At 40.2% G+C, this 14,449-nt stretch overlaps 1 protein-coding gene across 1 annotated transcript in view; it reads left to right on the top strand.

Annotated features, from left to right (window-relative positions):
* Positions 1-304: 304 nt before the first annotated feature.
* The window catches only part of LOC149312760 (phosphatidylinositol-3-phosphate phosphatase MTMR7), a 46,671-nt gene continuing 32,526 nt past the window's right edge, over positions 305-14,449 (top strand). The window contains exon 1 of the mRNA XM_089525303.1: positions 305-508. Within this exon, the coding sequence (XP_089381429.1) occupies positions 485-508 (24 nt within the window). The 5' untranslated portion in view covers positions 305-484. The remainder of the gene's footprint in view (positions 509-14,449) is intronic.

The following is a 14,449-nucleotide window of genomic DNA, read 5'->3' as shown; positions in this document are numbered from 1 at the left end:
ACCACCTGCACCATTTTGAGCAGGACTAAGGAACGTGGATTTCTATTCCTCTGAGCATTTGACAGCTTTTACTTGGTCATGCCCTCCATCCTTTTTCTCCCCCTTTGAGTGTCCTCTATTTTGCAGTACCTTGTCCTCCCTTTGTGCTTCAGGTCACCCTGCTTGGAGGAGGAGAAGGAGGAGGGCAAAGGGAAAGCCGACAGCCTTTAGGGCCTGGAGGTGATGTGCTTATTCTGCCTGCCTGGGATGCTGCTGCAAGGAAAAGCATGGCAGCCAAGGCAGGAGGCGGCGCCAAGCCCTGACCTGCCAGAGCATCAAAACAGAGGCACACACAAAACATAAGACATCAAGATCCCCCCCCCCCCCTAGTTCTTGCATCCTCCCCAATTCCTCCCTCCCTCTTTCCTTGCATCTCTCTTTTTTCTGCCCTCTGCTGCCCATTCCCTCCATGCATCCCTCTGGAGGAGCATCAGGTGCATGAGAAATGGAGTACATCCGCATGCCCAAGGTGGGTACCAAAGGGAGAGGGAGGCTGGGTGCAGCAGAGAGGGAAGGTGGGCCAGGGGAGCAGAGGCCCTGACCCCCCAAGGAAGACACTCCAGAAGAAAAGGGAGGAGGAAAGGAACACAGGGGGGGGGGGACCTCCAAGCACTCCATCCATGCTCAAAATGAAAGTATTGGAATTCCTCCTGGGCAGAAGGTGGGGATGCAGGGCAGGTCCTGGAAAAGGAGGACACTCTGGAGAAGGGGGAAGGATTTTCCAGGCCTTGGAGGCATTCGATGCAAACATTTATCTCTCCCCCCCCCCCCATCCCAGGCTGGGTGTGGGGAAGAAGGGGTGCATTGGGATGGATTGAATCAAGCCTGCTACAGCAAGGGAGGGATGTTTATGCTTCCCTTCCCTTTCCCGCCTTTTAATAATGCCTTAGGAGGAGACAGGGCCTTGGCAATGGGACCCTCTTCTCAAATGCCATGATGCTTACTCATCCACTGCTGCAAAAGAGGCAGCAGCCATTAGGTCTTGGACCTAACATTCAGATGGAAATCTTCTCCCTCCTGAAGGGGAAACAAAATGCATCCTTTTCTTTTCTTTTCATAGGATTCAGCTGGCTATTTTTGTGGTTTTGTGTGTGTGTGTGTGTGTATTGTGTGCCTTCAAGTCTTATGGCGACTCTAAGACCAACTTATCCTGAGGTTTTCTTGGCAAGATTTGTTCAGAGAGGGTTGGCCATTGCCATCCTCTGCGGCTGAGAGAGTGTGACTTGGCCAAGGAAGAGGTCACATTTATCTCAGGAGCCAAATAAAAGATTGGTTCAGAGGAAGTGGTTGTTGTTGTTGTGTGCTTTCAAGTTGTTTTTGACTTATTGCGATCCTAAGGCCAACCTATCCTGGGGTTTTCTTGTCAAGGTTCATCCAGGGTTTGCCGTGGCCTTCTCTTGAGGCTGAGAGAGTGTGACTTGGCCAAGGAAGAGACGGGAACCCGATCACATTTTTCTCAGGAGCCAAATAAAAGATTTGTTCAGAGGTTGTTGTTGTTGTTGTTGTGTGCTTTCAAGTCATTTCAGACTTATGGCGACCCTAAGGCCAACCTATCTTGGGTTTTTCTCATCAAGGTTCGTCCAGAGAGGGTTTGCCATGGCCTTCTCTTGAGGCTGAGAGAGTGTGACTTGCCTAAAGAGCTTGGGGAGGGGGGAACCCTATCACATTTCTCTCAGGAGCCAAATAAAGCACCTTAGAGTAGCTAACATGAATAATAGCCCACGCTCTCAGGTCACTTCCTCATAAAGTGGGCTACAGAATCTCATCCCCTAATTGTTAATCTTTAAGGTTTCACCAGACTCTTTGCTGGTTTTGATACAATGAGGAAAGAAGATGACAACCCCCTCCGGAAAGCTGGAGAAGTGAGCTCAGAATATGATGCAATTCCTATGTAAATAAATGTATTATAGATCAGCTGAAAGGTACCAGGGGATCATATGTGTAGTGACGATGCTAAATCTGAATTGCTTTTGACTAAATGGAGATATAAATTATGAGGGAAAATATATTTTTTAAAAAGCCAAGGTTCTTCAGGCCTGTTTTTACTGACAGTGCATTACTTGTTAACATGAGAACACAGACTTAGAAGAATGACCTCCTGTTTTCAGGTTTTGTACCATTAGGCCTCTGGCTCCTAGACAGGAAATGTGATATGAACATAGAGGAATGTTGTTTCCTCCATTTGTCAATGTGTGCTGGTGTTGTGAGTAGTCATAATTTATTCTAAAGGATGAGGACTTTAAAATATCATTACTCAAAATGGATGTATGTTATTGGTTTTGTCAAGCATGGACGTTTTTTGTCAAGGATGGATGTTTCAATTTCTCAAGATCCGTTTAAAAAGACACGTTTTTAGTCCTGCTGGTTATTTAGCAAAGCTTGCAGGTATTCCAATGTGTGCCATTGTTCAGATGTTTCTTCCCTTCTCTTCCCTTGCCTTTTTTTCCTTTTGCCCAAAAGCAGTTCTAATTTAATTTATCATTGGAATTGTACAAGTGAAGGGAAAATATAAACATGTCTGCTTCTCAGAAATGATTCTGTTTGCATGAATTTAGTATCCTGAGTGCCAAATGTGAACATACACATGTGTTTGCAAAGTAAGGCTATACCTTAAAATTAACTACTGTTCCGGTATTTCAGAAGTGCTGCAAAATTTGTTTCCGAGGCTGATATGTGCAGTAAGATACAAACTGTATTGGCAGCAAGGGGAGATCCTAGTGTGTGGTTGTTGTTATTATCAAGTCACCTCTGATTTAATGTAATCCTCTCACAGGACTTTTTCACACTGTGTTTTCTTGGTAAGCTTTCTTGGCAAGGAAAATGCCATTGCCTTCCTGGCAGGCTGAGAGAGAGTGACTTCCTCAAAGTCACCCAGTGGGTTTCCTTGGTTGAATGGGAATTTGAACATTGGTCACCAGAGTCTCAGGCTGCATCCACACTGGAGAAATAATCCGATTTGGCACCGCTTTAACTGCCCTGGCTCAAGGCTATGGAATTCCAACTCCCAGAATTCCATAGCCTTGAGCCAGGGCAGTTAAAGCGGTGCCAAACTGGGTTATTTCTCCAGTGTGGATGTAGCTCTAACACTCAGATCACTCCATTCCATTCCACGGGTCTGAGCATGGAGGCCTAGTCCAATGCTTAAAGGAATGGTATTCCTTCATCTTAATGAATGGATGGTGAGATGGTGTACTGTACTGATACTGTACTTTACTGATGTATACTGTACACAGGGTAGGGTTACCAGTAGAAAGCACAGCCCATCTGCCCAAGACAATTAGAAAGGGAGATTGCTACTGCTGCAGCAGTAAAGGAAAGAGAGTGTCTCAACCATGATTCAAATGACTGTACTATAGGATAGGATGCATAAAAAGTCTAGTCACAGGGGGCTCACTGTGAGTCACTGAACAGCAGAACCTAAGTGAGGCCAAGAATGGGGCTTTATGGTGAAGACAAGGGGATAAATGGAAGGCTCCAGAAGGGCCTAGGAAAGAATATTTGAGGATGCCCAAGATAACATTCTGGATTTAATGATACGAGTAATGCCAGAGGACTAATTGGGACTATCCCTCCCAAATTGCTCATGACACATAGTGAGGCAAAGACATTAAACTCACTTCCCTGCATTATGTTCCCCATCCAAGTTGGGCAAAGGTTTCTTTTCACTGTAATCCTCAAATTAATAGTTGTAAGAATAACATCCCCTTTGATTTGCTCCATTGTCCTTTGATCCATTGTCCTTAGCACTTCAGCTGCCTTTTTTTGCTCTTTCGTGGTGTTGTCAGAAAACAGTGCCCCTTCCTACCCTAAAATATCAGGGTACATGCTTCATCGTGCCTTATGTTTCTTTGCCCACAAAGCTTGGTACCATCCTCTCTCATTGACAGGGTTCCAAATAGCTATGTTTGTGCATGTGACTCCTATCTGGAGAAAGCAGGTATTGAATCTGTTATTTTCTGAAAGCAGAGCCACCTGTGTTCTCTTTGAGCTGTGATGGTTGCAGCCTTGTCTGCCTTGCTGCTGGTGCCAAAAGCTGTTTGCTTATGAAATTTGGCTTCACTTGTGGTAAACAAGCATTGATTGTAAATTATCATAAACCATTAATATGATTTAGAAAGTGAAGTCCTAAAGAGACTGCTAAAACCTGTGCAGTGGGCCCTTGATGTCAGCTAAGGTACCCTGTGGATACCAAAATCCATGGATGCTCCAATGGTGTCCATTCTATAAAATGGCAAAATGAGGGTTTGCTTTTGGGAATTTATATATTTTTAGAATATTTTCATGATGTGAATGCTTTTATCTATGGATAAAACATCCATGGATATGGAAGGCTAAAGTCTAAGGGGGGAAATGATCAGCCATTAATAGTCTGTATAGTAAATGGAAGCCAAAGTGGATGGTTTGGGCTAATGGTAACAAAAATATGTTGTTGAGTTTGGATGTTTTGTTTCAACTGAGTGGATGGGACACTACCTGTACCCAAAAAGCAGATGAATTCTAAAGTCTTAGATGAGATGTTTCATGTAGAATATAGTGTGTTAAGCCACCTGGAACAATTTCTCTCATTTATATTAGAATATTGCTATATTGACAGCAGAGCTGTTTCACTTCATTTCCAGGGAGCAAGCCAAATATATCCCTAGTGTATACAGTACAGTAATAATAGTTTCAGTAGTTGATTTCTTGTTGTATTTCTTTGGTTAATGCAGCCCTCCTGGCAATTCAAGTTGCTCTGATGCTTAGGGTTTTATTTTTTATTTTTTTAATTTACTGAAACCTTATCCACCAGTTTTACATTAAGTGTGTGAGTGTTATGTGGGAAAACATCATTTGTATCTTAGGTTTTCAGGCCTGTCATGATTAAAGAAAAACCTCAATGTTTTTCATTTATCATCAACCCAGATGAGATCAGCCTACCTTGAGGATCCCCATGTGCTACTGCACTCTTAAGGCCACATTTGGTGCCCTTTGAGCTATGTTCCCTTTCTGCAGATAAATGGAGCAGTTTCTCTGTTTGAGTTTGAGGATAGCCTGCTAAAAATGGACTCACGGCAACCCAGTCTTTGGAGACAATGGGCTTCTTCACAACCTCAAATGCTTTCACAAATGGTTCCTTTTCTCTCCATATTCTAGTGAATGGAGAATTTTGGTTGGATATTTGTGGTTGTGTGTATATATGTATGTATGTCCGCTCCAGCAAGATGATGATGATGATGATGATGATGATGATGATGATGATGATGATGATAGGCTGGGAGGAGGGAATGTGTTCCTCCTTCCCTCCAGACTTTTGTCAGAAGATTAGTTCTTGTTATCCCATTGGGGACTTATAAGAAAGTGCTGTCAGGAGACTCGTAGTTCTATACAATTGTCATCCTCTGTGCATTGCTTTCCTCTTATAGTTTTGATGGCCATATTTTGCATTCCTGCTGCTAAAAGCAGCAAGATTTAGAGTGCAGCACCACCATAAATAGCAAATTGCATAACTGAAGAGCCACTTGAGTGCACTTCAAATGTATGATGTTAGTAATCAGTCATATGTATCTATTTAAATATAATAACAGAAAACATGTATGGCGGCAATGATAGGATGGCTCTCTGGTGTTAGGAAGATAATTATTCTCATTCCATTTTTAAGAAGAACAATCTTTGATATATTACCACTAAGGTGACTTTTTATCTTTGCATAAAAGATAAAAGATCACATACTAGATGCGTATATTCCTTTTTTCGGCCAATTTTGTGATGTAACATAAAAAAATAATCCCAAAATATCTTATGATACAAATAAAATTAAACATGAAACAAATATGTGGTTCTCCATGTTGTTTTATTTTAAGGTATTTTCTATTGCAATATCTTGGCATATGTTAATCTGTACCACTTTCTCACCCTTTAAAAAAAAGCAATCCACACTGGCTGTTCTCCTTTTAAGGCCTTGGGAATGAATGAAACTTCATTTCTGTTTGACAAAAGAAAATTATGTTTGAACAGAACGGAAAATTGAGAGAGCTATTTGAATCATAGTCTAGAGTTTGGCACAAAACGGTTCAGCAAAGACCGAGCCATAAACACCGCATATTTTCTTTCTTACTAACTGAATTAAATTTCTTACCAGTCTGCCTTCTCTTGAGATCCTACAGTAGCCTGATGTCATGGTTTAAATGATGTTCATGAGATTTAAATCCCTCACTGGGTAACCTTATCCATTCACTATTCAACCTAACCTATCTCATAGCACTGTGGTGAGGATAAAATGGGAAAGAGAACCATATATACCACCTTGAGTTCTTTGGAGAAATGATAAAATATAACAAATAAACAGATTTGCTGCAAAAATCAGCAAAATGAAGATGAATAGATGAATAGAGGGCATATTTATTGTAAGACCAGATATCTTCTTAAATTTCTCAATTCTACTAATTTGCTAACACTTCTGAATGGACCTTGAGTAGTTATCAATGCGTCATCTGCGAACAAATTTAATTTCAATTCCTCTTTACCAACACAGTATCCTTTAATTTCTTTTTCATCCCTGATCTCATTTGCCAAAGGTTCTATTGCTAATAGAAGTAATAAAGGGGAGAGAGGGCATCCTTGTTTCATCCCACTCTTAATTTTAATATTCCTAGAATTATTCCCATTAACTATAACTTGGACCTCATTGTCTCTATCTATTTCTTTTATTACCTCACTGAATTGACTCCTTAGCCCAAATTCTGTACAAATAGTTGTGATTCACTGAATCAAAAGCTTTATATACATCCAATTTAATTAATGCCACTTTGTTCTTATGTTGTTTTGCATGATATATAACATTGAAAACATTTCTAATTGGATCCTCAATAACTCTCCCTTTAATAAATCCATATAGATCTTCTCCAATTAACTTTGGTAGAAGAGTTTTTAGTCTATTAGCCAAAATTTTTGTAAAAATTTTATAATCTTGATTACACAGAGTAATAGGACGGTATGATTCGGGATTATTTTTTTAAAAACAGATGAATAGAGGGCATGCTTGTGAAATTGCAGATGACACCAATAGCTAATACCTCAGAAGACAGGATCAAAATTCAAAATGACCACAGTAGATTGGAAAGCTGGGCCAAAACTAACAAAATGAATTTCAACAGGGAGAAATGTAAGGTACTTAGGCAGAAAAAAATGAAATGCATAGATATAGGATGGGGGACACCTGGCTTGACAATGTGAAAGGGATCTAGGAGTCCTAGTAGACCACAAACTGAACGTGAGACAACAGTGTGATGCAGTAAGTGATGACACTGAAAGATTCATAGAATCATAGAGAATCATCATCACTAGTTGTAGTATTACCAGGCAAAATTACCATGACATACTGCATTAATTTTGCTCACAAGGCATCAGATTCTAACCAGGACCTAGGTACAGGCCCTCCAGTGTGTTACAGTTGATAACTAGGACATGTGTGGCCAAGCAACATCAGATTGTGATCAAGATGGCAAAAAGTTATTAATGAGAAAGAACACACAAGCTAGGAAAGGCTGCAGCAGTTAGCTTTTGCCTGGGCCTACTGGGAAAGGCAAGATTCCATCCTATCTCATCCCATGATGATTTAGCTGAATGTAAAGTACTTTTGCACTTTGGACTCAGTTTGTAGTAGGTAAGCGGAGGACAAAGGGAGAAAGTGGAAGAAGGAGAAAGAAACTAAGACATTTTAAGAAGAATTGAAAAAGAGACATCAGAGGATTAATCAGGATTGTCTCCACCAAATTGGGACAATTGGAAAGTATATAACTAGTAACTGATTATCTATGCCCATTGTCCTAAGGGATAGTAAGACATTAAAATGGATATGGCAGCTACTTCTTGGCATGATGTCTCATGCATCTATTGTGTGTGTTGAAACTGCAGCCATGTGTCTGTGCATTGTTTATCCAGCAGCTAGGGCAAGACTGAGCTCTTTATCACCCTCTTGGGACCAAAAGAGAAAGTCTAGCCTCCTCCCTACTCCTCCCATACTGCACAATTGAAGGTAAACAGATGCTGTGTGGCTTGTTCTGCAGTATGATTACACACAATCTGCACTCCCATAATCTGTATAGTCTAATATCTTTAGCATCTACATGAGTGTCTTCTCACCATGGACACAAGTTGAAAGACCGTTTCTTTGTGAAGAGATTTTGTGAGCTTTTGTCTGAGTATGAAATAATAATCTCTCCCTGTGTCTGTTAGTATATGACCATTAAAACTATCTGAAGTCTAAGGGATTCACTCTGAGTGTATATGGAATGCCAGCTATAACTCTATAACTCTTAAAATGATAACAAAATAGTATAATTGTATCTCATGCTATTTTACTGTACAAATTTTTATATCCCGCAAATGTTGGACAAAGTGTGAGGCCCTGGTCCAGTACTAAGTTAAGGACCTAATTTCAGCCTTATGTATTTCAGTGGAATGTAACAGTGCACTGAGTTTTGATAGGAGATTTTTAAATACTTCATTTGATAAGTATAAAATTTGTTGTTGGTGTTAACTGCCATCAAGTTGACTTTGACTTAGAGCAGTGGTTCTCAACCTTCCTAATGCCACAACTCTTTAATACAGTTCCTCATGTTGTGGTGACCCCCAACCATAAAATTGCAGTGTCTAAGACCATTGGAAATAGGTGTTAGGCAATCCCTGTGAAAGGGTCATTTGACCCCCAAAGGGGTCATAACCCACAGGTTGAGAACCGCTGACTTAGAGCAACCCTATGCATAAGAGACCTCCAGTTCACCTTATCATCAGCTGCCCTGCTCAAATCCTCCAGGCACAGGAGCTTACTTGATTGAGTTTATTCATTTGTAAAGTAGTTGGTTTTCCTCATTTCCTACTGCTTTCTACCTTCCCAAGAATTATTGTCATTTCTATAGTGAGTCATGTCTCCTCAAGATATGAACAGAATATGACAGTCTTAGTTTAGTCATTTTTGCTTCTGGGGTGAGTTCAGGCTTGATTTGCTATAGGACCCATTTAGCTGTCTTTTTAGCAATCGATAATATCCATAGAATTCAGCACCACATTTCAAATGCATCAGCTTTGTTCACTGTCCAGCTTTCACAATAATACATAGAAATTGGAAATACAATGGCATGGACAATCCTGAGTTTAGTATTCAATGATACATCCTTACACTTGAGGATTGTGTCTATTTCCTTCATAGCTGCCCTTCCAAGTCTTAGGACAATATCATATTACACTGTTATAGCACTATTATTCCACTTTAACTGCCATGGCTGCCTCTTGTGGAATCCTGGGATTTGCAGTTAGGGAGGGGCATTTAGAGTTCTCAGCCAGAACTACGCTACTACTATAGTGTAGTCTCATTACACTATAGAAATGAGGAGCCCAACATTGATCACTTGGCTGGGCGCTTTGTTGTGGCCTGAAAGGGAGGACCTGGGCCAGCAGCAGTGACAGTGGGTAACACAGTAAGGACACATATGTAGACAACTGCCCAGCATCATTACAGAATGCTCTGAGTTTCCTGCAAAATTCAGAGCAAAAGGTAAGTTTTTCAAAACCAGTTTAAGGCAGGGATAGGGTGGATTTGGTGCAGAATTGGCATTACATTATGAAGCCAGTCCACACTTGAATCAGGGATCTGGCCCTTTGTCGTGAAGACAGGTTGCTGTGTGGGTGGAGTGAAACTGCTTCACATCCTGATAGATAGTAATCTGCTCATTTGGCAGTCATCCCCTGATAGCTTTACCAATTTCAGTTCTTAGTCCTTGTCTTTCCCATGTTAAGAAGCCCAGAGGTTTCCAGCTTTTGTTTCATACCATTCAACTGTTCAGATGTGGCATGGACAGTCCCAATTAATCCTCTGTCAACCCACTTTTTCAGCTGCTTTTCAAATTTCCAAGTTTCTCGCTTCTCCCACTTTCTCTCTTTGTCCTCCCTGGCATCCTTACAATTGCTGCCAAATGAGTTCAGAGTGCAAAAGTAGTTTGAATGCAGTTAATTCAGCAGAGGTGAGAGGAAAGGAGGGGTGGGATTTCACCCTTCCCTGTATAAGCAGGCAAAAGTAAACTGTGGCAGCCTCTCCTAGCTTCCTCATAAACAACTTTTGCTATCTTGACCACAGGCAGATGGTTTTCATCTATGAAATATTGGAGAGCATGTTGTTTCAATCCTGTCTTTTCTTTGGCATTGCTTGCCATATGTGATGAACACATAGGTTACTTACAAAAAGCTTTCTGTGTTAGGCTGATACTGGAAAGTGCTAAACTAAGCTGGGATTCATCTCTACTGTGGGCCCTTGTTATCTGCAGGGGTTTGGTTCCAGGAACCCCTGTGAATAACAAAATCTGTGGATGCTCAAGTCCCATTAAATACAATGGCATAGCAAAATGGTATCCCTTATATAAAATGGGAGAATCAAGGTTTGATACTTGGAATTTATACTTTTTTTTAATATTCTCAAGCCGTGGATGCTTGAATCCATGTATAAAAAATCCGTGGATAAGGAGGGCCAACAGTAGTTCAGAGTAGTGTGTCTCTTTTTTTTATAAAACCCTGTTAAACCTACCTTCCATGGGCCTGTATTTCTGCTCCAGATGTCTACAGTGGGATCACATGTGTGGCATTCTGACTGGTATTGCTTTACAGAGTGCTCTTTGTCCTACTATTAGCACTTTGGGTTAGAAAAATCTCATCATCCGTCTATTTCTCACTCAACTTTTTGTTGTCAGGAGGCTTGGGATCATTTAAGGAAAATGACACTATGAATCTTCCTCTTGGATTTTGTGTCTTGATTGTGATTGGTTTTATTGCTGTTTCATTGCATTGGCTCAGGACAAGTGCTTTCTGTTTAATTCCCTGCCAGAATATAATCCAGTGAGGAATTTTCACCAGTTTCACTTGGAGAAGACACACATCCAAGCAGTCAGTTTGGTGTATTATTTCCACTCAGATATATAAATCCTCCTTATCAGTTGTATAATCTTAATTTCCAACAAGGATGGTTGGCTGTAACTGATGTTCATCACCTAACATCCATAATACTGCCCCAAGATCTCTGCTTTAAAAATAGAATAAATTAAAGGCAGGGGTAGCATTCCTTTTCTTGAGACAGACCCTTGATTTGGAAAAACAATGACTATGTTAGACAGCAAATGAAATGCTCATGCAGTTGTGTGGGTTTTTAGAAGTCTCTTAACTACTCATTGGTTGTGTGATATATTTTTACTAAGAAGTCCAGCTACTGACACATTGTCTAGAATTACATTTCTAATTTTCACTTTATCAACTTGTTTTATGTTCATATCCAGCCTATATGTTTGAAGTACAACAAGTGTGTAAGTGGTACTTTTTTGGACTACAATAAAATTTCTCACATTCCATGACACATTTTTTTTTATAACCACAATTTCAAAGAGGGGTTTTCAAATCATTTTCGCAATCTAACGGCGTTTTTCTTTAAAATGGAACAAAATTGACATATATATTAAAATGACAGGATGGTCTGGAAATATGAAAAAATCCTGATATTATCCCATTTAAAATGATAAGTATAGACAGTTTACCTCTAGGGCAAGAGTGCACAACTCATGGTCCTTGGCAGCAACTGTGTGTTTGCCCTGCTTTGCCAAGCTGATCATGGAAATGTTTGATGTTATTATCAGCTCTGAAACTTAAACTGAGGTCAGAGAGGCAGCGTTGTTCAACTAAACAGAAAAATGCTATACGTGTTCAGATATAAGGGCCAATTAAAGACATGTAAAATTTAAAAATATAAACATCACATTCTGAAGGTGAAACACCCTACCCTTACCTTGAGTTGTGTTTTGCATGTCCCTAACAGGGCCTACTTCAAAGTGAACATATTTCGAACTGAGCTGTGCTTTGAAGGTCTAAAAACTGTTGTACTGAGGTTTACTTCAGAATAGATAGCACTGAGTTAGGCTGTGTTCTTTATAGAATAGGAAAATGTCCAGATTGGTAAAAGTTACATTTTTGTATAGATGCATGTGTCTATACGCTATTGTTTATACAGTAGAGTATTAGGATCTGATAAGTCAACATTACCAAGCCTTGGCTTCCTCTCTCAAGGCAGGAACCCAGAGTGACTCTTGGGTGAAGCTGGAATGGTACCATTCGTGGGCAGGGACAGCACTGCACCACAGTGGCAGAGGTGGTGGAGGGCAATAACCTCCACATTTTAATTAAAATCCTTCCTTCTAGCTGTATAAACAAAATGTAGGGTGGGATTAAACTACAGGTTCATGGTCCTGAGAGTCATTTGCCATAGTTACAAATCACGTTATTCAGCCTGCAAAAAAACTTGTATCTGCATTCACATTCACAGGCAAGAAATATATTTAAAAACAAATTGAGTCTTGGAACACCAATCATTATATAGGTGTGTTTGTATACCTACCCAGCATGTATCTATATAAGAGTTTCTCTGCTGCAAAGCTCGACTGAATAAGAATTTTGCCCATCCCTTTCCCAAATATGAAATCTTTTTTTTCTTGAATGGCCTCCCAATAACCTTGTTGAAAGGTCAGTCTTCAAGTTTATTCTGTGGATGCACTGAACAGCTGTTTGCAATTTGCATTCCCTTCCACTTCTATTTTTTGCCTCCCCTACCCCCCCCCCCCCCTTTGTAAAAAGCTCTGTTCTGAAAATAGCAATTTTGGTTGACTTTGTATATGTCATGTAAGGCAGCCTTCCCCAACGTGGAGATTTTTAGATGACCTGGACTTTGGTTTTGTAGTACATTCGGCCCTTCTTATACACAGATTTTTTATACACGAATTCAAGCATCCACAGTTTGAAAATGTTCAAAAATAGTATACATTTCAAATAACAAACCTTGATTTTCCATTTTTTATAAGGGACAACATTTTGCTATGTCATATTTAATGGGACTTGAGCATCCACGGATTTTGTTATACATGGGGGATCTTGGAACCAAACCCCAGCATATAATAAGGCTCCACTGTACAATGCACTTGGAGGGTACCAGGTTGGGAATGCTGATGCAAGGGGTTGGAATAGGTCTCCTGACAGCCAAAAACAGTCTGCTGAATATCCACCTTCTCCTTTTTTTCTCCAGGTCATGGGAAGAAAAAAAATATATATCATAGTGGTCAGACATGGTTTTAAATAAATACTTCAGTCACTTACAATTTATGGGGGCAGATGACCTTGGCTCTTGGCACAGCCACACTCTGATCTTGTATATCTCATAATCTTTAATAGCTTTGCACACCCTGTATTTGAGAAGGCCCTGTAGTCCAGTTTTTGTATATTAGAACTAGGTCATAGAATTCTCCAAAGTATTTTCATGTCTCTCCAAATCAGTCTAAGGTGCTCTTGGCCAATATTTATGATGGCTAAAAATTAGTTGGCTTTGGATTTGCTCTCCAGGCAGCTATGAGTAAAAACACATCATATTATTTTTCTTTGTCTAGATCTCTCTCTTTCTCTATGTGTCTTTGTTCCAGGTGTGTTGTTTAATTAAAAACCACCCAAACAGTTATCAGTGTATCCAGAATAAAGGATCCCACATCTTAATAATTGTCAAAATACCCCACAACATTGCATTGGATGTAGTATGAAGACTATTCTTTAAAACAATTTCTAGTAAAATGAGAGATTAAGAGCCATTTTGTTGGCTTCTCTTAGAGACCAAATTCTTTTGGTTCTTCCTTGGCTGTTTCTCCAGTAGTTCCCATACCAACTGATCATCATAAGAAGTCTGTAATGTAAAACAGTGCTACTCAGAATGGTGGTCCCTGGACTGGTCCCGGTCCCTGGCAGGTTTGCAGAAGGAAGAAGCAACAGTACCATACCTCTTATCTGTCCTCATTAATCCTCTGCTGTTCCACTTTTACAGCTGCTTTTAAAATGCCCCAGTTTCTCTCTACTCCTCCCACTTTCCTCCTTTGAATTCAACTTACTTCAGTTGCTGTAATTTGAGTTCAAAATGCAAAAGTAGTTTGGGGTCAATTAACTTGGCAGGAGGGAAAGGAGAGAAGGGGAGAGAATTTTGCCCTTCCCAGTAGGCAAAGGCCAAAGCAAACTGCTGAGCTTCTCCTAGTTTATGTGTTTTTTCTCATCAATAAGTTTTGGCCATACTCTGATGTTACTTGGCCCCATGTGTCCTGGTTTAAATCTGTGAAAGGCTGGAAGTTATTTTGCACCCAGTGAACACAAATATAGCGCCAGTCCTTGGCATGTTGGACGTGGGGAATTCAGTAGGAAAAGTACCAAGACAAACATTAATGTTGATGTTAGAGTGTATAAACTGAAGAACTGAACAAACAGCTGCCTAAAGAGCTGATAATATTTGTCATTAGCAGTGTCCAAATGGAATTAGCTTGGCATTAGAAAGCTGCTGATTAATTTACTCTAGATTCCCAGTACCAGCACACTT

The sequence above is a fragment of the Sceloporus occidentalis genome, unplaced genomic scaffold, assembly GCF_023333645.1.
Source record: "Sceloporus occidentalis isolate IW3139 unplaced genomic scaffold, rSceOcc1.0.p SCAF_5, whole genome shotgun sequence".
Taxonomy (NCBI): Eukaryota; Metazoa; Chordata; class Lepidosauria; order Squamata; family Phrynosomatidae; genus Sceloporus; species Sceloporus occidentalis.
The sequence above is the reverse complement of the archived record's forward strand: the minus strand, read 5'-3'. Positions and strand labels throughout refer to the sequence as shown.